Raw genomic sequence first — 26,874 nt, forward strand, 5'->3', positions numbered from 1 at the left:
ATAATGACAAGTTTGATTGGAATGTGCTAGATGATAGAATTTATAGCTGTTATTGCTGCTTAGCCATTAATTGCCAGGCCCCTGTGCTTGCCATGGGTTTGCCTTCCCTGCATATATTAGAGTCCAGTGCTCATTAGTGGCTGCATTTTGCTTTCGCTGCTGCTGTACTGCTGATCGTCTGACTCTGCTGTGCCTGGGAAGATTCTGATAACAGCAATGGCCTTGGGCCTGGGCTGGCAGATGGCCGGGGTAATGCTGGTTTTTTTTCCTGTGCTGCTGTACTGAATAGGCTGGAACTCCACTGTGAACTTGAGTCGAAGGGACTGTGACCTGTGGGTGAGTCCATGTGGGAGCAGGACACCCCGAAGCGTCTGTGGCTGTGCATAAGCCCATGCCAGAAGCAGGTATATCTCGAAGCATCTGTGGCCATGGTTATGTGTGTGCCGCAGCAGGTATACCTCTGATGGGATTGTGGCACAAGGATAAGTCCATGCTGGAGAAGGTACATCTCGAAGAGTCTGTGGCTGTGGATAAGTCTATGTTGCAGCAGGTGCACCTTGAAGCATTATTGGTTGTTGTGCATGAGGTCATGCTTGGAGCACCTCAAAGTGTGTGGCCATGGAGAAGCCCTAAACAGTGCAGGTATATTCCTGGAGGGACTGGAACTATGGGTAAGGCCACGTTGGAGCAGATTTATCTCTGGAGGTAGTGTGGCCTGTGGAGACGGCCATTTTGGAGCAGGTGCACCTCGAAGTGACTGCAACTGTGGATAAGTCTATGCCGCAGCAGATATACCCCTGGAGAGACTGTGGCTCATGGAAGGGACTGCAGTGTGTGGATAAGTCCAAGCTGGAGCAGGGGCAAGGGGAGGAGTTCATTGCAATGTTAAACCCTATGGTCCAGTACAAAGGGCCCAGGGGTGGAGATTGTAATGGAAGTACCTTTAAACTGTTGTAACCCATGATTTGAGTTGCATGTTATAGGAACTACTATAGCAGGAACCACCTGAACGAATGGAGGACAAGCCTTACAAGAAGCAGTGCAAGTGCAGCAGTGACCTGACCTGAGCTGGCTTTGGTGCCCAGTAACTCCATGCAACACCCCACCTCGCCTGTTCTGAGTGACCACCATAAGGAATGGAGCCCAAAGTCATGGACTAAATGAACTCAGACATTTTGGAGGGAAGTCTATGGATTAAGGGGATGATAATCTGTGTATTATATTAAAGGATGGGAAGGGGGGTGGTGGTTAATGAGGTTATATTGGATAGTGTGGTACCTGAGCATAATGTAAATGGTATGGAATAAGGGGTGGATAATGTCCTGGTTTCAGCCAGGGTAGAGTTAATTTTCTTCATAGAAGCTAGCGTGAGGCTATGTTTTGGATTTGGGATGAGAAAATGTTGATAAGGTGCTGATGTTTTGAGTTGTTTCTAAGTACTCAAGGACAGTCCAGCTTCTCATGCTGGCCTGCAGCGAGCAGGCTGGGGGCGCACGGGAAGCTGGGAGGGGACACAGTTGGGACAGCTGACCCAGGCTGGCCAAAGAGATATTCCCTACCATATAACGTCATGCTCAGTATATAAAGCTGGGACAAAGAAGAAGGGAGGGGGTGGAGGGACGTTCGGAGTTATGGCGTCTGTCTTCCCAAGAAACCATTACGTGTGACGGAGCCCTGCTTCCCTGGAGATGGCTGAACACCTGCCTGCCCATGGGGAGTGGTGAACAAATTCCTTGTTTTGCTTCGCTTGCGTGCGCGGCTTTTGCTTTACTTATTAAACTGTCTTTATCTCAAACCATGAGTTTCCTCACTTTTACTCTTCCGATTCTCTCCCCCGTCCCACCGTGGGGGAGTGAGCGAGCGGCTGCGTGGTGCGTAGTTGCCGGCTGGGGCTAAACCACGACACTGCCTTTTAACACTACATTGGTGTTACGAGGTTTATTCCCGATTTCGGTGACAGAATCATGGTTAAGAATTTACCCTGACTCCTTAAATATAAAAAACTTTCCCACTTTGCTCTTAACTGCTTCTTGCATAGGCTGTAGTGAGGGGGAGGTATTCAGGTAGATCTGAACAGTGACTAAGAGCTCCTTATCTGTGCTCCTTCACAGCAGCACTGAGCAGTGTTACCACTTGTGTATTTCAGAGGTAGAGGTCCCTGGTATTTGGCAGCTAGCCTTTACTCACAAAGACTGCTGAAGGGCTGTACAAACTGTCATTTCAGTCACGGAACACCTAGACATGTACAAATCTGGCTTGTGTTACGTGAAAGAATGAGTTGGAAAGCACAGCGCTGTTGATGTGTTAGGCTGCTTCATTCACAGGATTGCAGCTGTGATGCTTTTGGTCTCCATGGTCAAACAAGGGAAAATTCCCTGACCTTGACTTTGGGATATAAAATTGGGAAGCAACAGGAGGATCAATAATTAGAGAATTTGCTTTGCATTATTTTTATCATTTTTTCCCTCTGTGTTTTCAATAAAGATTGGGCCTTCATTTTCAGCACACTGACAATACTGTGCGGTGGTTAAGAGCAATGGAGTCCATTGGTCTGCATAAGGTACGCCTTTAAATTTTAGCAAAGAAACTGGCTCAAGGCACTGACTCACTAAGATCCCCTTCCATCTGCTTGAGTATAAATGGTTGCTTACAGTAAGTTTACTGGGAAGGCTAGTACAGGAAACAAATCTGAAGATAAGGGTCCTGGTTTCAGCTGGGATAGAGTTAATTTTCTTCATAAAAGCTAGTATGAGGCTATGTTTTGGATTTGTGATTAAAATAATGTTGATAATATACTGATGTTTTCAGTTGTTGTTAAGCAGTCAAGGACGGTTCAGCTTTTCTTGCTGCCCTACCAGCAAGAAGGTGGGGGGTGCATGGGGAGCTGGGAGGGGACACAGCCAGGATAGTTGACCCAGGCTGGCCAAAGGGATATTCCATACCATATGACGTCATGCTCAGTATATAAAGATGATGGAAAGAAGAAGGAGGGGGTGGGGGGAACACTCAGAGTTATGGCATCTGTCTTCCAAGAAACCATTACGCATGATGGAGCCCTGCTTCCCTGGAGATGGCTGAACACCTGCCTGCCCATGGGAAGTAGTGAATGAATTCCTTGATTGCCTTTCACAGAATCACAGAATCACAGAATCACTAAGGTTGGAAAGGACCTTCAAGATCATCAAGTCCAACCATTAATCCAGCGCCACCATGTCCCCTAAACCATGTCTTGAAGTGCCACATCCACACGTTTTTTGAACACTTCCAGAGATGGTGACTCCACCACCTCCCTGGACAGCCTGTTCCAATGCTTGACCACCCTCTCGGTGAAGAAATTTTTCCTAATATCCCATCTAAACCTCCCCTGGAGCAACTTGAGGCCATTTCCTCTCGTCTTATCACTAGTTACTTGGGAGAAGAGACCAACACCCTCGTCGCCACAACCCCCTTTCAGGTAGTTGTAGAGAGCGATAAGGTCTCCCCTCAGCCTCCTCTTCTCCAGACTAAACAACCCCAGTTCCCTCAGCCGCTCCTCATAAGACTTGTGCTCCAGACCCCTCACCAGCTTCGTTGCCCTTCTCTGGACACGCTCCAGCACCTCAACATCCTTCTTGTAGTGAGGGGCCCAAAACTGAACACAGGATTCAAGGTGTGGCCTCACCAGTGACGAGTACAGGGGCACAATCACTTCCCTACTCCTGCTGGCCACACTATTTCTGATACAGAAATTCTGACACAGAACCTTCTTGGCCACCTGGGCACACTGCTGGCTCATCTTCAGCCGGCTGTCAACCAGCACCCCCAGGTCCCTTTCCGCTGGGCAGCTCTCCAGCCACTCCTCCCCAAGCCTGTAGCGTTGCATGGGGTTGTTGTGGCTGAAGTGTAGGACCCGGCACTTGGCCTTATTAAACCTCATACAGTTGACCTCTGCCCATCGATCCAGCCTGCCTAGATCCCTCTGCAGAGCCCTCCTACCCTCCAGCAGATCAACACTCCCACCCAACTTGGTGTCATCTGCAAACTTACTGAGGGAGCACTCGATCCCCTCATCCAGATCATCAATAAAGGTATTGAACAAGACCAGCCCCAGAACCGAGCCCTTGGGAACACCGCTTGTGACCGGCTGCCAGCCAGATTTAACGCCATTCATCACAACTCTCTGGGCTCGGCCATCCAGCCAGTTCTTTACCCAGCGAAGAGTAAACCTGTCTAAGCCACGAGCTGCCAGTTTCTCCAGGAGAATGCTGTGGGAGATGCTGTCAAAGGCTTTACTAAAGTCCGTGTAGACAACGTGCACAGTCTTTCCCTCATCCACTAGGCGGGTCAAGAATTTTACGCATGCATGGGGATCTCAGGTGGTCATCGGTGGTCGTTTAGGGAGTTAGCCCCTCACTCCTTTTGTCCTTTTATGGTCTTGAGTCAGCTAAGGACAACCTGTCTTCTTGGCTCCTGTCCCAGTCTTTGTGAAACTTGAGATTTCTGATGCAAGAGGTCTTATCATATTTTAAGACAATCCTTATTGTTTTAGGTCCTTCAACCAGTGAGTCTTGTGACATTCCTCCGCTTTGAGACTTTCAAAGTAGATTTCTTTGAGAGTCTCACTCAAATACCTACATCAAAAAGCAAGTTGATATACATTAATCATCTGGTCATAATCCAAAGTCTAACATATAATATAAGAGTTACAGTAAAACACAATATGATGAGTATTAACAATATTACTACAGGATGTAAAACTTTATTCAGAATTCCGGTAGTAGTTGGTGACCATCCAAAAAGAGTATCCCACCACTTGTGTTCTCCATCCTTTTTTACTCACTCTAATACTTCGTGTATTTCTTCTGCATCATGATGGACAGTCACTAAAGTTTTTTGTCTGGTTTCCTGGACCCTTTTTAATAGTTGTTTCAAATCTTCATGTCATAAGAGTTCTTTTACTAGGGTGAGATTAATTATTAAAGTGTAATTAGTCTGTAATAATTGATAGTTTGTAACAGGAGTAGAATAATTAAAATCACATCCTTTGATGTTGATAAAATGACAAACGCAAATGTCAGAATGATTACTTGTATCTATAATTATACTGTCCACAAAATGTGGGCCCCAGTCCGAAGACATTCCTTTTGGAACCCCAAACCTCAGTATTATTTCTTTTAGTAGGATTTTAGTTACCTCTCTAGCTTTGTTGGTGCAACAGGAAAACGCCTCTGGCCATCCTGAAAAGGTATCCACCAATACAAAGAGATATTTATAACCATTCTGTTTTGGTAACTCAGAAAAATCGATTTTCCAATAATTTCCAGGGGAGTATCTGTGGAGTAATCGCTGAGGGGCAATTTGGAAATTTGCCCTCTAAGAACAGCATTGAAACAGGGTGGAGCGTAGCTAGTGTACAATGAGTCTGTACCATGGCAATTCCCTAGGCAACCCTAGATGTTGGCAACATCAGGGGAACTTGGTGTGCTGACTCGGAGAAATTGCATGGAGGGTGGAGCGGAGTGGAGACGTCGCGGCCATGCTCTGTGAACAGGGGAATTTAAGGGTACACAGTCTGTACATTAATAAGCTGCACGTGCGATGCCCTGGGTCAGTGACCTGTCAACTTTGATGAAATGCTGTACTTGGAGTGAACTTTGCTTATTATAATATCATTATAATACTAAAATGCACACCCCTCTCAAAAGTTACCCACCTCCCAAGGTGCGACCACTCCTCAATGAGCATGCGCACTGAATTTTTCCTAGTCTGTACCTTTAAATGCGAAGCGAGAGAATTCTGAACCAATCCTGATAAAGGTATGTATGACTAGAGTCACTCAAGCTCCACCTGCAAAGTAAAACACTATAAAATAGTGTTTTAAGAGCTGGATGTTAGGGAAGATACCATCGTCGTGTACTATTCTAACTTCTGGGATCAGTCGACGGGCTGAGCCTCTCTTCCCCCCCATCGGGACGCCGTTGGGTAAGATTTGAACACTTGGTCATACCAAGTGCCTCCCTGGGAAACTTAGAAATCTCTATAGAGTCACTTTACATCTTTTAACGTGTTTATAGCCAAGTAGTGTTACTCATACTTTTGGCATTTGCACGTGCTTTGCAGACAGTGAATTTATCACCGGCAATCCAAAGAACCTGTGTGTCTGTTGCTTTAATAAATCGCACTATTGGTTGACTCAGCCGTGTGCGTGTTGTCCCTGAATGCGACCGTACCTCTGAGTGCGGCCGTGTTAGTTCAGGAGGTGTCCGGCTGAGCAGGTAGTGTGATGTTAGTAGTGCATCCGGACCCGTGATAGTCCAACGAAGGTGTTGGGCGCGACCGGACTACTAACGCTAACTTTGGGCATCATTCAGAACCTAAGCTCAGCCGCCCCCAGTCCCTCTGATATCTGAGGATCGACTGGAAAGCAAGGGGGTTTAGTTTCTGCCAAATTGCTCTGCCTCTTAACGCAACAGGCCTGACTCTTGGATACGTGAGCATCTACATGACGTACTTTTATGACCAGATTCTCTAATCGGGCAGCAATATCTTGCCATAATTCATCAGCCCAGATGGGCTTGCCTCTGCACTTCTCCTGCCCAGACAGGCCCGAGGGCTACGGCATGAACTCTCTCCTGTTTAATTTGTTCGAAGGCTTGTCATTGCTCAGGGCCCCATTTAAAATTGTTCTTCTTCCGAGTCACTTGATAAAGAGGGCTTATGATCAGACTGTAATTTGGAATATGCATTCTCCAGAAACCCACAACGCCCAAAAATGCTTGTGTTTCTTTTTTGCTAGTTGGTGGAGACGTAGCTGTTATTTTGTTGATCACATCCATTGGGATCTGACAATGTCCATCTTGCTATTTTATTCCTAAAAACTGGATCTCTTGTGCAGGTCCTTTGACCTTACTTTGTTTTATACCAAAACCAGCTTTCAGAAAGGTTCGAATTATTTTCTTCCCTTTCTCGAAAAATTTTTCTAATGTGTTGCCCCATACGATGATGTCATCAATGTATTGCAGGTGCTCTGGAGCTTCATCCTGTTCCAGTGCAGTCTGGATCAGACCATGGCAAATGGTAGGGCTGTGTTTCCACCCCTGGGGAAGTCGATTCCAGGTGTATTGGACACCCCTCCAAGTGAAAGCAAACTGTGGCCTGCACTCTGCTGCCAAAGGGATTGAGAAAAATGCATTAGTGATATCAGTGGTGGCGTACCACTTGGCTGCCTTTGACTCCAGTTCATATTGAAGTTCTAGCATGTCCGGCATGGCAGCGCTCAGTGGCGGTGTGACTTCATTCAGGCCACGATAGTCTACTGTCAGTCTCCACTCTCCATTAGACTTTCGCACTGGCCATATGGGGCTGTTAAAGGGTGAGCGAGTCTTGCTGATCACTCCTTGGCTCTCCAGCCGACGAATCAGCTCATGGATGAGGATCAGGGAGTCTCTGTTGGTGCGATATTGCCGCCGGTGCACTGTTGTGGTAGCGATCGGCACCTGTTGTTCTTTGACCCTGAGCAACCCCACCACAGAAGGGTCCTCTGAGAGACCAGGCAAGGTGGACAGCTGTTTAATTTCTTCCGTCTCCAAGGCAGCTATACCAAAATCCCACCGGTACCCTTTTGGGTCCTTGAAATACCCTCTGCTGAGGTAGTCTATGCCCAGGATGCACGGAGCCTCTGGGCCAGTCACAATGGGGTGCTTCTGCCACTCATTCCCAGTTAGGCTCACTTTGGCCTCCAGTACAGTCCGCTGTTGGGATCCCCCTGTCACTCCGGAAATACAGATGGGCTCTGCCCCTATATGGCTTGATGGCATCAGGGTACATTGTGCACCGGTGTCCACTAAAGCCTTATATTCCTGTGGGTCTGATGTGCCAGGCCATTGAATCCACACAGTCCAATAAACTCGGTTGTCCCTTTCCTCCGCCTGGCTGGAGGCAGGGCCCCTCTAGTCCTGGTCATAGCACTTGTTACCCACTTCTTGTAAATATGAATCACAAGTCCCTTCAAGAGGATCAGAGGTAAGATCAGCCCTTCTATTCTTTCTGGGGAACTGCCCACTGGAAAGTGGAGCAACGATTTTTCTGGAAGAACCCGAACCCCCTTTTGTAATTGTTTTTCCTTGCAGCTCGCGTACTCATGCCTCTAGGGTCGAGGTAGGTTTTCCATCCCACCTCCTCATGTCCTCTCCGTAGTCACGCAATTGAAACCACAGGGTGGCTCGCGGTGTGTATCCTCTATATCCTCTCTCTTGAACAGAAGAGCGCTTACTCCTAATGGCTGAGACACTGGTCTGTACGGGTGGAGGGTAGGGCATATCCTCTTTGAATTGCCGGAACTCCCAGGACAGTTTCTCTACAGCAGAGATGCAGGACCATAGGGAGGAAGAGAGACTTTCTTCGTATTGCCAGAGTTGGCCAGCCAATTCATCCACTGCTGGTTGTTAAAGATTTTTACCAGACTGTGGGTATCTCTCGGTTTGCTTTATTAACAACTCAGAGTTGGGCCATCACCTCAGTGAGTCGCAAAAACTTACAATACAGACCTTCTATATATAGTCCTTCATAATATTATGTAACACAAAAGATCTTGATATTTTTGCATAAAGTCTCATTTGCTTAGTGTTTCATCAACTTTTGAAAGTCCATCAATCTTCCAGCTTCAGCTTATTCTTATTGTTCTGTTTCAGTTCCTCTTCTGAAGTTGCTGTTCATTGATGCAGTCTCGGTCATCACGGTCGCTTATCTTTCTTATCATTCTTCATCTTCAATCTTCTAAGAAAAACTCAGGATGTTTTATTAACATGAGCTTAACCTATGTCTAATGTTGCTTTCTCCATATTAATCACTTGCCTCCTATCTTTGTTACGTCTTAAACTTAATACTTAAAACTGATTATCTATTGATTTAACTCGACTAGGTTTTAAACCAGCCATGGTGGGGGCTATACAGGGGACAAATGAGCGGTTTTGGCATGAACCTATCAGTATTGTCTTATAAACACCTGCATTCTATTAATTAAATCTACCGGACTATATCTATTTATTAACTATTCTTTCTATTATTTTCTAAGTATAATACAATATCCTGCTAATCATTTATTTCCCTTTACATTGGTCCCTCTCCGTCTTTCCAGGCCATTACTGCTAATGAGTTGGCATATGATGATGGTGCACTCCGTACAAACTTCTGCCACATACGTCGCGTGCAATTGACTTCATCTGGATCTTTGGATGATTGATCATTGTCCAAGTCACCATAAATCACCTCCAGCATGGCTAACTCCCTCAGGTACTGGATACCGTTCTTCATGGTGGCCCACTTGCCTGGGTGACATAGAACATCTTCCTTGAAGGGATACCTTTCCTTCACACCCAACAGGAGTTGCCTCAGAATCACAGAATCACTAAGGTTGGAAAGGACCTTCAAGATCATCAAGTCCAACCATTAATCCAGCGCCACCATGTCCCCTAAACCATGTCCTGAAGCGCCACATCCACACGTTTTTTGAACACTTCCAGAGATGGTGACTCCACCACCTCCCTGGACAGCCTGTTCCAATGCTTGACCATCCTCTCGGTGAAGAAATTTTTCCCTGGCCTCCGACCACCACATCTCCCACCAGTCCTTCTCTGTCTGTAAACAGCAGGTCAACCAAGGCACCTCCCCTGGTGGGCTCACTTACCAGCTGTGTCAGGAAGTTATCCTCCACACACTCCAGGAACCTCCTAGACTGTCTCCTCTCTGCCGTGTTATACTTCCAGCAGATGTCCAGTAGATTGAAGTCCCCTACAAGAACAAGGGCCAGTGAATGCGAGAGTTCTGTCAGTCGCTTATAGAATGTCTCATCTGCCTCTTCGTCCTGGTTGGGTGGTCTATCGATCACCAGGTGGTGAGCAAGTGCTGTATTGGGCATCACTTGTTCTTGTACATTCCTTTGTCGGTATTATTATTGTTGTTATCATTGTTGTTTCCTTCTCTCTTGCTGTCCTATTAAACTGTTTTTATCTCAACGCACAAGTTTTTTCCCAGTCCTCTCCCCCATCCCACTGGGGGAGGAGGGAGTGAGCGAGCAGCTGCGTGGTGCTTAGTTGCCGACTGGGGCTAAACCACGACACACAGATACAACATTGAAGTTTTGTGCTTAATATACTCCTTTATCTTCGAAGCATGGAAAAGTCCGCAGCAGCTGTGGTAATCCAAAAGAAATGGTAACATACATCATCCATGAGGTATGGTCTAACTTGTGCATCCAGTTTTCCAGTGTAAAAAAAAGGGCACTCCTTTTCATCCCTCTTCACAAATATAGGATCCCATGTGCAGTACTTCACCTTAGCCATCCTTGTACCAGTGTAAATATTTTGTCATGTACACTCCTGCACCTACTCATACACCTCATATACTCAGCCAAATACACTGCAACTCTGTGTTCTAGTTCCGTGAATGCCATTTAGGTTGCTCTCACACAGCAGAGGAACAAAACAGGTGGAAACTCGTTGCAAACATGAGGCCTCTCTCTGGTCTTGATTTCACTTGTGACGTGCGGAAACAAACTTCGCAACTCAAAAGAGTTATAAAGCAGGTATGTTTATTACAGCGCTGGACGCATGGGGGATATCTCCTCCTAACATGCGTGCGCTGAAACAAAAGTTCATCCTTTATATACCTTAAAGACATGAATATTCATACATTTTCCAAGAAATCACCACCTCCTTGCTTATCTATTACATTTACATAATGCTGGCGTTGCAAAACTACACTACGCATGCGCGGGGGTCTCGGGTGGTCGTCGGTGGTCGTTTGGGGAGTTAGCCCCCTACTCCTTTTTCCCTTTTATGGTCACGGGTCTCTTGAGGATAATTTCTTCTCCTTGGATGTTTGCCCCTTCTTTTGTTCAGCCAAGCGGTTCCTTCTTATCATCCTTGTTAGAGCATTCCTGCCAGTCTGTCTCTACGCTCAAGGTTAAGATACCTTCTCTGTTCTCTTTAATCTCCCAGTCCTTGCTCTTAACTCTTCTTTGTTTTAACTTTCATGAGGCCTGCTTTCCTTGTGATTAACCCTTTACACATGGTTACAATGATAGCATTGAGGCAAATACAGCCTAAGGACTATGAGAGTAGGCCTTTAAACATAATCACATAGTTGTTAGGCTAAAGAATTCTATACTAAAGTCAAACTAATCATGTAATCAATAACCTTCCATATATTAAGGAATTTGCAAAACAGAGTTGATTAGTAACACATGCTAAAACCTTGTAATTGTTTTAGATCATTGTTTCATTCCCCCCTTTTCTATTATCTTTGCGAATTCTTTCGCAATTCCTCAAAACATACCATTATCATTTGTCCATTGATTAAAATACCTCCCTGTTGCGACTACATGTTTGATCTTATTCTTTTTCCAGGTAACATAATCATCCACATTCTTCTGACAACACCATATTGAACATCAAATCATACAACAAGTTCATAAAACAAATAAGCTATTGACTAATATGAGTACAAACAGCTCTTTGATCCATTTAAAATTTGGTAACCAAATGGTTAATTTGTTCCAGACTTCTTCAAATCCCCAAGAGGTGTCATCTAAAGTTATTCTTTTCATGACCTACTCCATAGTGGGGGTTATTAAATAGAGAGATGTTAACCGGAACTGGATTTCCTATTAGAGGTAATGTCTTGTTTAGAATTTCCTAATATTGTTATATAGTTCTGTAGATTATTTTTGCCTAACTGGGTGAGATCTTCCCCTTGGTATTGGGATTGGCGCAGCCTCACAAACAAAATTTCAAATGGACTTAAATTCTCTTTAATTCTTGGTTTTACCCTGATTCGTAATAGGGCTAGTGGGAGCACTTGGTACCAATGTAGATTCGCTTTTTGACTGATTTTAGCTAGCTGTTGTTTAATTAAGTGATTCATTTTCTCAACTTGTCCACTTGCCTGTGGCCGATATGTGGTGTGTAGTTGCCAGATTGTTCCTAAAATTTTACTAACTTGTTGCACTATTTGTGCACAAAAATGAGTACCTCTATCAGAAGATATTACTGGTATTCCAAATCTAGGAATAATCTCGTTTAAAAGTACTCGTGTCACTTCCCTAGCCTTATTAGTCCTACAAGGGAAAGCTTCTGGCCAGCCCGAAAAGGTATCTGTTAATACTAACAAATACCGAAACCCCCTTTTCTTGGGAGTTCAGAAAAGTTTATTTGCCATTTTTTGACCTGGAACTTTCCCTTCATCAATACTCCCACATTTTACACGATTTTCTACCTTTGGATTATTCTTTAAGCATATTTCACATTTATTAACCATGTTTTTTACAGTTTAAAACAAATTCCTGACTACTATTTGCTTCATAAGGGAATTATACAAGGCTTCAATTCCCCAATGAGTCTTGTGGTGTTCTGCTTTTACCAGTTTCCATAATATTCTAAAGGGGACTATTATTCTGTTACCTTTTAATTTTGCCCAACCTGATGATTTAACTCCTGCTTCCAAATCTTTAATTAATCTAAGATCCTTCTCATCATAATCAACCAAGTCTGGTACTGGCAAAGCCTTTTCAGGAATCAAACTTAATACCTCACCGTGTTCCACAGCTCTTTTTGCCTCATAATCTGCGGATTTATTCCCCACTTCCCAAGCAGTGTTACCCTTTTGGTGCCCCTTGCAGTGCATAATTGCAACCGCCGAAGGCAATTGAACTGCATCCAAAAGTCTTAGGATCATGTCAGCATGCTTAATCTGTTTTCCTTGGGCCATCAAAAGTCCCCATTCCTTCCAGATAGCTCCATGGGCATGAACTACACCAAAGGCATATTTTGAATTTGTCCAGATATTCACTGCAGTCCTTCAACATGCTCTAATGCTCTCACTAAAGCAATTAATTCAGCTCTTTGTGCAGATGTACCCTTAGGGAGGGACTTTGCTTCCACCACTTGGTCTGTGGTGGTCACGGCATACCCTGCCATTCGAGCTCCATTCTTTACAAAACTACTCCCGTCGGTGTACCAAGTGTGTTCAGCTGCCTCCAGCAGCTCCTCCTTCAAGTCAGGCCCGCTTACATACACGGTCTCGATGGTTTCTATGCAGTCATGCACAACAGTTCTCCATTTCCTGCTTATCACTGTAGAAAAGAAGCAGGGTTGATAACAGTAGATGTGACAATTTCTACGTCATCCTGTTCCATCAGGACTGCTTGATATTTCAGGAACCTTGATGGCGAGAGCTGGTGTCCTCCTTTTTGTTCCAAAATGGAAGTTACAGCATGGGAAGTGTGCACAATCATCTTTTGCCCCAAAGTGAATTTTCAGGCTTCTTGAATAATCAAAACAACAGCGGCCACTGCCCGAAGGCATCCTGGCCTTCCTTTTCTGACTTCATCCAATTGTTTGGTAAAGTACGCTACTGCTCGATTATGAGGACCCAGCCTCTGGGCTAGAATTCCCAAAGCCACTCCTTGCCTTTCATACGAGAACAGCCAGAAGGGCTCATTAGCTCCAACTTCAGCTCTTTGAACGCCCTCTCGGCTTCATCAGCCCATATTAATTGTGTCTGGCTATTTTTCAGTAGTTCATACAGATGTTTAACCAGAAGTCCATAATTACAGATCCATAATCAGCACCAACTTGTCATTCCCAGAAAGGTTCGAAACTCTTTTACCGTGGTCGGTTCTGGAGTCCTGCAAATAGCTTCTTTTCAGTCATCCCTGAGCTGTCTCTGTCCCTTAGAAATCACAAATCCCAGGTATATTACTTCTTTCTTCAAGATCTGGGCACCTCCGTAATGAGACTCGGTAACCACTTAGTTCAAGAAAATCCAACAAACTCACAGTCCATTCTTTACATTCTTCATCCTTTTCTGTGGCTATTAAAATATCATACTGCAAAAGAATCCCATTTCCCAGAGGTCTTTCCCAGGCCTCTAATTCTTTAGCTAATTGATTTCCAAAGATTGTGGGGCTGTTTTTAAATTCTTGGGGTAGCACTGTCCAGGTTAGCTGGGGTTTTTTGTCCTGAATCGGGGTTTTCCTATTTAAAGGCGAATAAATTGCAGCTTTCAGGGGCCAAGGTGAGGCAAAAGAATGCATCTTTCAGATCTAATACTGTGAACGATTCATAGGTTTCTTTTAAATTAGTCAATAAGGTGCATGAGTTTGCCACTACCGGGTGTAAATCTTCAACTATCTTATTTGTTGCCTGCGGGTCTTGTGCCAATCTGTAGGCTTTGCCATCAGGCTTTTTGACAGGCAGAATGGGAGTGTTACACTCTCAAGAGCATTCAATTAATAATCTGAATTTTATAAATTCTTCTATAATGCTTTTCACTCTTCGCCTGTCTTCCAATTTCAGGGGATATTGCTTTACCCTAACAGGTCGTGCTCCCTTTTTGAGTTTAACAACAACGAACTCTGCATTTTTAGCCTTTCCAAGTATTCCTGAAGCCCATACTCCTGGGTATACCTGGCCTTTTATTTCTTGTATAATTTCTTCTTCCCTAATTTGGGATTCAGTAAGAGCCAAACTTAAAATTTCATCATAGTTCTCTTCTGGTATTTTAAATTCAATTTCTCCATCTCTAAATGGATGATCTCCTTCTATGACCAGGTGACCCGCCTAGTGGATGAGGGAAAGGCTGTGGATGTTGTCTACCTGGACTTTAGTAAAGCCTTTGACAGCATCTCCCACAGCATTCTCCTGGAGAAACTGGCGGCTCGAGGCTTGGACGGGTTTACTCTTCGCTGGGTGAGGAACTGGTTGGATGGCCGAGCCCAGAGAGTTGTGGTGAATGGCGTTAAATCCGGCTGGCGGCCGGTCACAAGTGGTGTTCCCCAGGGCTTGGTTCTGGGACCGGTCTTGTTCAATATCTTTATAGATGATCTGGATGAGGGAATTGAGTGCTCCCTCAGTAAGTTAGCAGATGACACCAAGCTGGGTGGGAGTGTTGATCTGCTGGAGGGTAGGAGGGCTCTGCAGAGGGATCTGGACAGGCTGGATCGATGGGCAGAGGTCAACTGTATGAGGTTTAATAAGGCCAAGTGCAGGGTCCTGTACTTGGGTCACAACAACCCCATGCAATGCTACAGGCTTGGGGAAGAGTGGCTGGAGAGCTGCCCGGCAGAAAAGAACCTGGGGGTGCTGGTTGACAGCCGGCTGAATATGAGCCGGCAGTGTGCCCAGGTGGCCAAGAAGGCCAACAGCGTCCTGGCCTGTATCAGAAACAGTGTGGCCAGCAGGAGTAGGGAAGTGATCGTGCCCCTGTACTCGTCACTGGTGAGGCCACACCTTGAATACTGTGTTCAGTTTTGGGCCCCTCACTACAAGAAAGATGCTGAGGTGCTTGAGCGTGTCCAAAGAAGGGCAACGAAGCTGGTGAGGGGTCTGGAGCACAAGTCTTATGAGGAGCGGCTGAGGGAACTGGGGTTTTTTACCTTGGAGAAGAGGAGGCTGAGGGGAGATCTCATCGCTCTCTACAACTACCTGAAAGGGGGTTGTGGTGAGGTGGGTGTTGGTCTCTTCTCCCAAGTAACTAGCGATAGAACGAGAGGAAATGGCCTCAAGTTGCGCCAGGGGAGGTTTAGATTGGATATTTAGGAAAATTTCTTTACAGAGAGAATGGTCAAACATTGGAACAGGCTGCCCAGGGAGGTGGTGGAGTCACCATCACTGGAAGTATTCAGAAAACGTGTAGACGTGGCACTTTGGGACATGGTTTAGTGGGCATGGTGGTGTTGGGTTGACAGTTGGACTTGATGATCTTAAAGGTCTTTTCCAACCTTAGTGATTCTGTGATTATGTGATTCTGTAAATCATATTTGAACATTCAATTGTTCTAAGAAGTCCCTTCCCAAAAGTGGTTTAGGAGCCTCAGGCAGGTAGAGGAATTTATGAATCCCAACACTTTTCCCAATTTTGAATTTTAGTGGTTTCAAAAAGAACGCCTTCTCAGCCTGTCCAGTTGCTCCCACAATATTAACAGTTTGCCTACTCACAGGTAATAAGGTCTGAATTAATACTGAAAATGTGGCACCTGTATCTATTAAAAATTCTACAAGTTTCTCTTTTTCCCCTAACTGAACTCTTACCAAGGGTTCCGTTAGGGAAGATTCCCCTGGTCCCTGTCAATTATCTTCCATGTCAGTAATCATCACCGACTTGCCCAGTCTTGGGTACTCCTTTTTCCAATGCCCCCTTTGCTTACAATAGGCACACTGATCTTTCGGGAGGGGTTGATTTCCCCTAGATGAGGCACTTAAGGCTACTTCACACGGCTCCTCTCCTCCCATTAGTGTTGTTTCCTGGTGGGTTCCCAGAGGTTACCTGGCCCCTGTGGTGCGCAAAGCAGCCGCTGTAGCACTGGCAGGTGTTTTACCCATTACTCTCTCTTTCTGACTATCTCTATTCCAATACACTTGCCAAGCGGTCTCCAGCAATTTCTCTACATTTCTCACATCTGTTCCTTGCACTTTTAATTTTTGAAACTTTCTCCTTATATTCTCTGATGGCTGTCCTAAAACCAACAAAACTAATTGTTGTCGTTCCACATCTGAGGTAGGATCTAAAGTTGTACTTTTACGCATGGCTTCCCTTAGCCGTTCCAAAAAGTCCAAGGGGGTTTCATCCTGACTTTGTTTTACCTCATACATTTTTTGACCAATTTACTGATTTTGGAATTCCATTTTCAAGTCCAAATTTTATCCACTCTTGATATGACTTCAGTTGTCTATATTCCATACGATCATTAGGATCCCAGTTTGGATCGGTGAGAGGAACATGATTATCTACTCTACCAGTATATGTTCTTGCAGTGATAAGGGCTTCTATATGTGTTCGAGCAGTTTTAACCACTAGCTGTTTCTCTGTTTCCGTCATTGCATCTAACATTAAATCTATATCTTTCCAGTCAGGATCCTGATTTTTTTAACTATCAATTCAAATCTTTTCGCCACCCCTATTGGGTCATCCCTATAACTAGCTTGTCCGGGGGGCGGGGCTTGTATCCAGGGTCGGACTCTGCTTCAGGTTACAGGACCTGAAGCAGCACTCCCAGAGGCAGAAGCAGATTCTTCATCAGAAGTATCTGCATTCCTTAAGGGGGAGGGAGAGACTGGCGCCGAAGCCAGCGGTGGTGTAATATAATCTTCCAGTCTTTCCTCTGACTCTCCCTTTTCTTTTAACTGAAGGCATCTTTGTCCTATACTACACGCTGAACATCATCATTTCAGTTTTCCCAGTTCTTTCCCTTTTTCCTTCTCCAGAGCCAGGACAAAGGGCTCTGAAGGGGCTATATTGATTCCACAATCTTTCTGCCATTCTGGATGATTCCGCAATGTGAAAAACATATCTGCATAAAACACTTCATCCCATTTTCCCCTCTCTCCAAAGGAACAACATTAGTTGCAACAATGTATTATACTTTCATGTCCCATTAAAGAGCCATTTTTCACCATCATCTAACTTACAGAGAGGCCACCACTGATTACAATACTCAATTAAAGTTTTCCTGTTCACGCTTCCTCCTGGCGGCTCTCCTATCTCCTTCCAGTGAGATAAAATGCAGCCCAGAGGGCTTCTTTTCAATATTCTGCCACTTTGTTTACCTCCCATAATGAACACCCTGTCCGCAGGGGTTTATTCCTCAGCCTAAGAATACAACCTGATTGAATTGACAACAATAATACCTTATCCAAGGCAAAAGATGCAAGGGCGTACTCGCCCCACAGCGAATGCACCTAAATTCAAGACAATTGTCGAGACGAAACTCCTGTCTCCCGTTAAAAGAAATAATGTACTTATGACACTCCAAACACTTAGCGTGAACAGACAAGCAACACTGATGGCAAAGCGGACAGGCACTCGTCCATGCTCCACGCCAAATAAACATTTCGTCACTACTCTGTTCTACATTTCCCCCCATATACCAGCAGCATTCTTACTGATTCCTTACGCCTTCTAAGTCTCCACAAAATACTTGCTTAAGCTGGCCTGAACGCTCAATCCTATCCCAGTCAGACCAGTTTCATTCACCAAACCAAAAATCGTCCCCAAACCACACCCAAACATTCTGTTTACAGCCAGAGCATTAAGGGTTAACAATCGGTTCGACTAACACAGTTCCAAAGTCTGTCATACGCTTCGTCCGTCTTCGACCGCTCTCCTCGCGGAGAACACGGAACCACGGATCAGGACTCCGCACTCCGATGCGGACACTCGCAGTCCGACTGCGTCTCACTTAAACACTCACAACATTACTTGTACAATGAAGCACTTTCATAGAATACACGGTACCAGGCACAAAACTTCTTAAGTATCCATATTGTAATGACTATCATCAAAATCCCAATTATAGCCACAATAATATAAATTTCAATTTCCATGGGTTACAATAGTTGGTCCAAACGATAGCTATCCCATTCTCCCGCAATTTCAGCGAAGAGCACCCATCGCGTACTACCCTTTACCAGGGATTCCCGCGTTCGTGTACTTCCCTAGTCAGGGCTTCCCACGCCACTACTGGATTTGAATCCTAACCACCCAGGGGTGAGCGCCAATGCCCTTTACCTCGCGTGGGACGTCTCCTCACGACTTACAGGTTCCCCTTCCAAATTGACATACCTGGTCCGCTGATGGTCCTTGTCTGTCCCTGCAGTGATCAGGTGAGCGAGGGAGGTCCTCCGAGAAATCTCGGGGCGCGCCAAGGACGTCCCACTCTCAGCCAGTCCCGCAGCCGGGCAGAGAGGGTCCCACCTGGGTCACCAAATTGACGTGTGGAAACAAACTTCACAACTCAAAAGTTATAAAGCAGGTATGTTTATTACAGCGCTGGATGCATGGGGGATATCTCCTCCTAACATGCGTGCGCTGAAACAAAAGTTCATCCTTTATATACCTTAAAGACATGAATATTCACACATTTGCCAAGAAATCACCGCCTCCTTGCTTATCTATTACATTTACATAATGCTGGCATTGCAAAACTACACTACGCATGCGCAGGGGTGGTCGTTTGGGGAGTTAGCCCCCTACTCCTTTTTCCCTTTTATGGTCACGGGTCTCTTGAGGATAATTTCTTCTCCTTGGATGTTTACCCCTTCTGTTGTCCAGCCAAGCAGTTCCTTCTTATCATCCTTGTTAGAGCATTCCTGCCAGTCTGTCTGTACGCTCAAGGTTAAGATATCTTCTCTGTTCTCTTTAATCTCTCGGCCCTTGCTCTTAACTCTTGTAACATAGTTACAATGTTAGCATTGAGGCAAATACAGCCTAAGGACTATGAGAGTAGGCCGTTAAACATAATCACATAGTTATTAGGCTAAAGAATTGTATACTAAAGTCAAACTAATCATGTAATCAATAACCTTCCACATATTAAGGTATTTGCAAAACTTACAGTTGATTAGTGACACATGCTAAAACCTTGTAATTGTTTTAGATCCTTGTTTCATTTGGACTTCAGCATTTCACCAAGGAAGACACACACCTACAGGAGGTGAGAATCTGACTCTTTCTGCAAGGCTGGGATTGATTTTGTGCTTGCCCATAAGCCTACTTGATTCACTTATGCTCGTTTTTCCTGCTTTATACATTCCCTGTTCTCTTGCTCATCTTTGTGTAATGTATGCAATATCAATATGTTGAGGAAGGGAACTGGCCTCCACATTGAGTACTGGGAGAATGGTAAGGGAAAAGCAGTGCTAGTAGTTTAGGACAAGTGCATCTTTTTGACTCTCTGTGCATGATACTCTAGCAACACAAAGCCAAATAATTTCCAGATCAACAAGCAGTGCCCTTGTGTCACTCCTTCACCATATTTTTTGGCCTTTTTCTGCCATGGTGGGGCATAATAGAAAGAGACATTTCACTTACAGCTTCTGCTGTGAAACAGGGATCTACTTTTCACTCTCTCCTAAGCCTGGGGACACTAGCTGGAGACTTGAATTCAGTGGTATAATATATTTACATGTATAACTGTAGACCTAGGGTTTCATTACTGACGTCATTCAGGGATAATGTTCAGCTACCCCTCTACCCCTGGCAAAATTTGGGTACTGGGTCATTTGGACACAATGCAAGGTAGGCAGATGAGATGCTGTGGCCTGCGCCATTAGCTAGAGCATGCCTTAATCATGCTAGCCCAATACACTAAGAAGGTTTTCCTGATAGTCCAAGTACAACGCACAGTGCAGGTTTAATGGTATGGAATTACTGCAAGGAGGCTACCATGAACTGGGAAAGCTACAGTACAGACAGCATGGTTGGGGAAAAGCTGAAAGAAAACTGGGAAATAATATATATATTTTACATTGTCAGTACATTTTTATATTGAACAACTCTAAAGGGGCACTATTTTTCAGTAGACATAGCTAAGGATGGGCTGCCTTCTGTATCCTGGAGTCTCTGGGTGCTGCCTGTGGTTTGTAGTCTTCTCCAGATCCAAAGTCTACTGTGTCGTGATAGTTTGTAAATTCCTGAGGTAATGGAAACTCCTCTGTTGATGAATGAGTCCTGTGTCCAAACACTCTCTCTTGCAGCTCAGCGATGTCGTTTCTGATGTCTGCCATCATCAGCAATAGGAAATCAAATGAACCTGGTGGGCCCTGCAGTCACAAGGCATGGTAATTAATAATAATCCACTTTGCTCTTACAGTTTTCAAACAGGTTGATATAATTACTCTTGCAGGGGTAACTCAGTAAAATGCTGCTTCATATTGATTGCCAGAAATTAAAGGTCTCTTTTTGAATCAACCTGTTCAGGAAACAATTTTCAAAGGGCAAATGTTTTTGCAGACAGAGCCTACATTTATAAGATGCTCAGCCCTTTTGTTACTTAACAATACTTTTGCTATATCTGCCTCCTAAGAGCATCTCAACACCTCATGGGAAGAGAGGAGATAAATCTTGGTTCCCTGTGTTCCTTATTAAATTGATAGAAATTACATTCTTAGAATGACTAATTAATCAATAATTTTTAATATTTAGTTAAAAAATTCTTTAGGGAATGCTGATATTTGGAAGGTATCTTTTCAATATGGTAACCCCACTGCTGTCCATCACTTACTAAATATATTGGTAACTACAATGCAGAGAGTATCCATCTGATTTCATCTGATTTTAGAAAATAATAATTTCTTTTTAGATGACTTCACACAGTAAAGTACACTATTTAATACTGAGGACACCCTGCTGGACACACTCTTAAAAATCCATTTCACCAATGAGAAAAGACCATAAGAAACAAAATTTTAAACAATTTCACCTGAAAACAGTTTGCAACTACCCATCCTTCTCCTGATGACTTGCTCAAAGCCTATAGCTTGCCAAGGCTGAGAGATATGAGGGGCAGGATTTTAAAAGGTTTCAGGGATCAAACTCTTATTAGGAGCATTGGCTGAACTGTACTAACACACTCTGCATGGGATCTCATGCTACTGCCTTCTGAGCATGTCCCACCACTGTCATAGGGCAGAGGTGCACTTACTGCCTTTAGTGTCACACCCAGCAAGGGAAGATGTGTGTAGGCAAAAAGCTTGTATGAAAACAGGTAATTGCTTTCTTTCCAATAACATTGTCTATGCATGTAAAGTATCTTTCACCGTGCTCTTGACACAAGAGAGGTTCTTTTTTTTTTTCCCTTTTGGCTGGCCTGTTGTTAGTAGCCAACACCACTTTGCCGTGGAAATGCTTGCTGTGAGCAATACTTACAGGTATCCCCTTTGGTCCTGGTGCACCTCACTCCCCCTGTAATCAATACCACCTCAGTTAGTTTGCTGTGACTAAAGGAAACCAAAAAAGCAGTTTTCCTCTGCAGACTCCCTTACTTACTGTCCCCAGATCAAGAATCATCAGCTTACGCTTGCTCAGAAAAAGAAAAGAAAGTGAAGGAGGAATGCAAGGAAACTGCGGCTGATTCTAGTGGGAGCAGAGTTGGGCACTGATATTTCTCCTAGACAGTAACAAGCAAACCAGTTAACAGGAGAAATTCACAAAAGAGCAGTCTGATGAAATGGGCTAAAGCATCAATGTTTCTTCATGGAAAAGCCAAAAGAGCTGCAGAGAAAGGAAAGGAGCCTGCTTGACAGATAGCCTGGCAGGGCTATTTGCAAGACTTAAGGAATGGGAAGCACAAAATAGCTGAAGGAAGACATGAAAGGATGGGACAACAGGACATTTTCAGCTTAGCAAAGGAAATGAGATGGTAAAAGGATGTGACTACAAGTGTGTAGAGTGTCTCTCTAGCAAGCCTGCACTTCACATGGACATGTGCCCACGTTATGGAACACTACCTCTCCTCACCTTGCTACCATCTCTCCCTGGGGCTCCTGGTGGGCCCTGCAAGAGAAAAGAAAGTGTTCACAAGGACTTGACAGGTTGTGGAGCTAAGGCCAATTGTGCAATGCATGACAGGAAGTGAGAATACTGATCATGGGGCCCCGTCTGCCCTGCTTAATATGTGATACGTCTGGAGATGGGCCCATAGGTCCCATTGATCCACGAGGGCCTGGCTGTCCAGGAGGTCCAGGTGACCCAGGAACTCCTTTGACTCCCTTTCGGTCCTGGAGCCCCTGCAATCAACAGCAAAGGTTACCTGCCAGGGAAAGCCTTCAGGACACTTCATCAGTGCAAGCAGTGGGGACTGACCATTTTTTGAACCACCCAATGGATTGGTTGCCTTAACACACACAAATCCACAACACCACAACCAACACAGCAGTCATCTGAGATATTACTCCTTGTCACAGTGACTACAAGAGATCTTCACAAAACAATTAAACCTTGTGTATACAAAGAAACCAAGACTGCCACTGCCAGGCGATTAGGGACACAGACTGGGAATGAAAAGCAGAAATGCCTCTTTTTCACACAAAGAAGAAAAGAGAAAAAGAACAAGTCACACCTGAGAAACATCTCATAAAATGAAAGCCTCAGAAAACTCATGGGAATGTTGGGCCAAAGGCACAAAGGCATCTACACAGAAGCAAACCCTTTTCAGTGGTGGATTGCACCTCTCTTTTGCCCAGTATGATAGCCAATGTATTAGGGGCAAGAAAGGTTCTGTTCTTCCATTTTTCTTTCTATCCTTTTCAGCTTCTGCTGGTTCAGCAGAGAATGTTAGTTTTTAGAAAGCACACAGGCAACAAAGTATATGTTTAGCTCAAGAGAAACACTACAAAAAGCAAAATAGAAAATCAGGCACCTGAAACAACATTTGCACAGAATAAAGACCATTAAAAGTGTCACGAGATGAACTGCTTTATAATTAGAGGGGAAAGCACTTTTCTTCATACTGAAGGCATGTGAAAGGCACAGGAAATGAAAGGCAGAGAGTAAAAAGGGTTCAGCAGGACAGAATATTTACAATTATGGTTTTCAAAAGGAGTAAAATCAAGTTCAGTGATGAACCTCTCAGACTCCTCCTGAAGACCCAGCCATACTGTTGCTAATGGCAGGCAAAGGAGGAGGTCAGCAGGGATGGTTTTCTCGCGGAACAGATAATTCTACAGTACCTTGGACAGCTCAGCCATGGGGAAACCAGATGGAAGACATGCAGAGTCAGGCCTATGTTAGAGAGATTGCAAAGTGGTGCACTGTACGTTTCAGAATCTGATGCAGAATCTCTAACCGCATTGTCCTTGCATTTATGATATACTGAAGACTGAAGATACTCATCCTCCAAGAAAATGAGATAAAGACTTAAAAACCAAAGCAAGACTGCAAAAGTGGGGATAAATGGGGGGCAGTTCAGTAGGTAGTAAATCAAACCTTGTAAGGAATGTCTGCTAGTCCTCTGTAAGAATCTTACTAAAACCCAGAACAATGCTAAAATTCCTTGGTTTTATCGCTAACCCAAAATTAGATCTGCATTCAACAGAGTTGGCAAAACTTTTATCATCACTGGCTGAAGGTTTCAAGGTGTCTGGCTTAAGTTATAGCTTTAGGAACTCTCTGCTTTTCTCATTGTTTCAACCTATACCTTAGGAAAGGTGTGAGTGGAGTTTTACTTTTCAGATTCCTTTGAATCTGGAACACAAAACCAACAAACGAATCTTTGCAAAAACAGACGAGGAAAAATAAAACAGTTGGCATAAAGCCCTGCAAACTGAAAGCATATTTTCTGCTCTACTAATGACAGTGAGCTAAAGCAATAGGTATCCCTGAAATGAAATGGAGAGAGTGTTAAGACAGAGTTTAAAAACTGGAAAAGACAACTGAAGCAGGTGAGGTATCCCAGGGAGAGGGAGAAATTTAACACATAGAGGACAAACACAGCTTGCATGCCAAGAAATACATGGAGACTAAGACACACAATGGAGTAATGTTAGATAGTTGGCAGAGGCTGATCATAATGACCAGAAAGTTTTTCTTTTAAATTTTAGTACAAATGCAAATATAATAATAACAATCAAAATATGAAACACATGAAAACCTATCATACTGAAAGATTGAAGCTTATTATTTTTATTCATGGCACTATTGCACACTCACATCCCTCTGGTCTGTATCTTACCTGGGGGGCCTCGTTGGCCAAGCTGGCCTGGGGAGGCAGGGATATATGCATTAGATGCAAGCACTTTTTCACCAGTGATTTGCTTGCTAAGATCAGCAGCATTATTTGGCAGCAAAGCAACCTGCCAAAACCAAAAATCACTGTAAGTCCTTCATCTGGATAAATTACCTTTTTGGTTAAACTTTCATGTGGACAAATAGCATATTTAAATACTTCAGGAATATATAAAATGTTTATTCATAACCTTCATTGAAATAATCAGAAAAAAAAGTGACTGTGTTGAAGCCTATGACAGCAGTTATTCCTAAGCTGGTCAGCTTGATTTTTTTCAAGTATGGACATGAAGATTTCCTTAAACTCCTGCCATACTTTGTGCTCCCAAGGAAAACTGTCTCCCTGACCCTATGTCTCCTGCCAGCATTGATGGGACCTCCTCACAGGTAGTCAGAATCAGCTGGAAGGATGCCTGGGGACTCTTACTCTCACCTGTACATCTTTCTGACTGACCACCTTGCAGAAATCTGATGAGAAAACACTGTCATGGAGGTTAACAGTCTACAACACCTTTCCACAGGATGTTTTGGGTGACCCATGGAGACAAGCCAGGTTTTGCAGAAATGCTACTCTCCTCTGTCTTCCACACTGGGGGGGGGGGGCGTGTGTGTGTGGGGTGTGTGTAGTGTGAGCTCTGGATAGGAGATCCTAGAGATGATCCATACTTCAGGTATCTTATACCCAGGAGGTCGCCCAGCCTTGAAAGATGCCATATGAAAAACATGGTACCATTTGATTTTAAGGCATTTATTCATTCTGGTACTTTCATTTCCCTGGGACCTGGAGCCAGTACCCTAGTAGAAACCCTGATGTTTTCTGTGAGGCTGTTCACCTTTTAAGTCACCATGGAAATACTGCAAGTCAATCCAAATGGAAAGCAGGAGAAATTCAGGAGAGAGACAGCAATAAGTTGTCAAAAACTTAAGTCTCATAACTGCTTGGATCTCCTCAGGAAACCTCTTTTTCCTTATCTGAATTTTCCTCTATTCATTTACTGCTCTTTCTCAGGACAACGTTTGCTCAGATATTTAAGTTCTCAATTGCTGCACAAGCCCCTAACTTTTCAAAGGTTTCAATGAGAGCCCAAAACTTCTGCTATCTGACAGTGCTTTTAATCAGCTATTTGGAATTCTCTGCACTGGACTGTTCTCAAGACTCCTACTTGTTTCTGTAATTATTTGATATACACCCTCCTGCCCTTAGTGCAAACATAATGTTTGTAAAGCACAGAAAAAAAAATAATGCTATGCACTTGCAGTACATAGTATAACCGAGAAAACTTCTTTTGGCAAACAAGTTATTAGTTAAGGAATGGCCTTTGGAGGGCAGACAGTGATTTTTGCAGTTTGGGGTTGGATGCACAGAACAGTTCTGAAGGAAGCAAAAGTGAGAAAAAAAGTTGGAAATGCTGAGACAGTTCCTGGTGGCATTTCTGAAACACCAGTTTGATTTTTCAGACTGAAATTCAAAATGCGATGACATTGGAATGCTGTTCCAAAGGCAAGATGACTGCAAGATGACAGCCCACTGCTGGCTGGGGCTAAATCACGACAGCAAATTAAGCGACATAGGTCTTACAAGAATTTGGTAGATTCACTCCACTCCCACACAAATCAGTGGCTGTGTGTATTCAGCACTTCACAGAAGCCCCACAGGGTGTTTCTTTTGTGCTTACTCTTATGAATCTGCTTACATAGAAAATGGGGATCCAGCACACCTACTGCTCTGGGGTGGGCCCTTTGTGCTGTCATCTTTGGTTTTCCAAAGAAAAACATCGTCTTCATTTACCAATGACCCTGCAGATTTCACAGCCAACATCCCAGCCATTGCAGCACAGACCAAAGTGTGGGACTGCTGAAGCTAAAAGGCTACTAAACAGGTCACAGCACCTTACATCTGTGGTTGAAGAGGAAAATTCAGTAGCTGGGGGCTCTCATAGCCACATTGGCCAGGGATTGGCATGAGGAGGTCTGCCAGCTGGCTCCGGTCAGCACACTGCAAAGTTGTGTTTCCCTGAGGTGCGTCCACCCTGTCCAGAGTGGGGTCCTGGCAGGATACAAATGGAAGGTTGCAAGGACCATCACGCTGAAAAACTTCCATTATGTGACACAAATCAACCAAGGGCTCTGTAGTGACAACACTGCCATGCTAAAACAGAGACACAGAGTTAAATCCTACGACTACCTGAGAGCATTATATTTTTGGAGCAGTTTTTGTGAGAATATTTTCAGTGTCATCAGTGAGTGTTTCTCCTTATGGGTGGCCACAGTTGAGTGAAAGATTAATTGATCTTCTCTCTAGAGCTTGTACTTAAATTTCTGACCAGATCCTATTTTG

The 26,874-nt window shown here is 44.2% G+C and overlaps 1 protein-coding gene across 1 annotated transcript; it reads right to left on the minus strand.

Moving 5' to 3' along the window:
- Positions 1 to 20,341: 20,341 nt before the first annotated feature.
- LOC309415151 (collagen and calcium-binding EGF domain-containing protein 1-like) lies at positions 20,342 to 26,355 on the minus strand (the record flags this gene model as incomplete). The annotated part of the gene is given in 9 exon segments (XM_082012591.1): positions 20,342 to 20,575; positions 21,681 to 21,707; positions 21,711 to 21,716; positions 22,272 to 22,307; positions 22,400 to 22,516; positions 22,518 to 22,540; positions 24,484 to 24,604; positions 24,970 to 25,004; positions 26,259 to 26,355. Coding segments are annotated over 9 exon segments (696 nt in total).
- Between the last annotated feature and the right edge of the window lie 519 nt (positions 26,356 to 26,874).

This window comes from Phaethon aethereus, assembly GCF_964289735.1.
Source record: "Phaethon aethereus genome assembly, chromosome: W".
Taxonomy (NCBI): Eukaryota; Metazoa; Chordata; class Aves; order Phaethontiformes; family Phaethontidae; genus Phaethon; species Phaethon aethereus.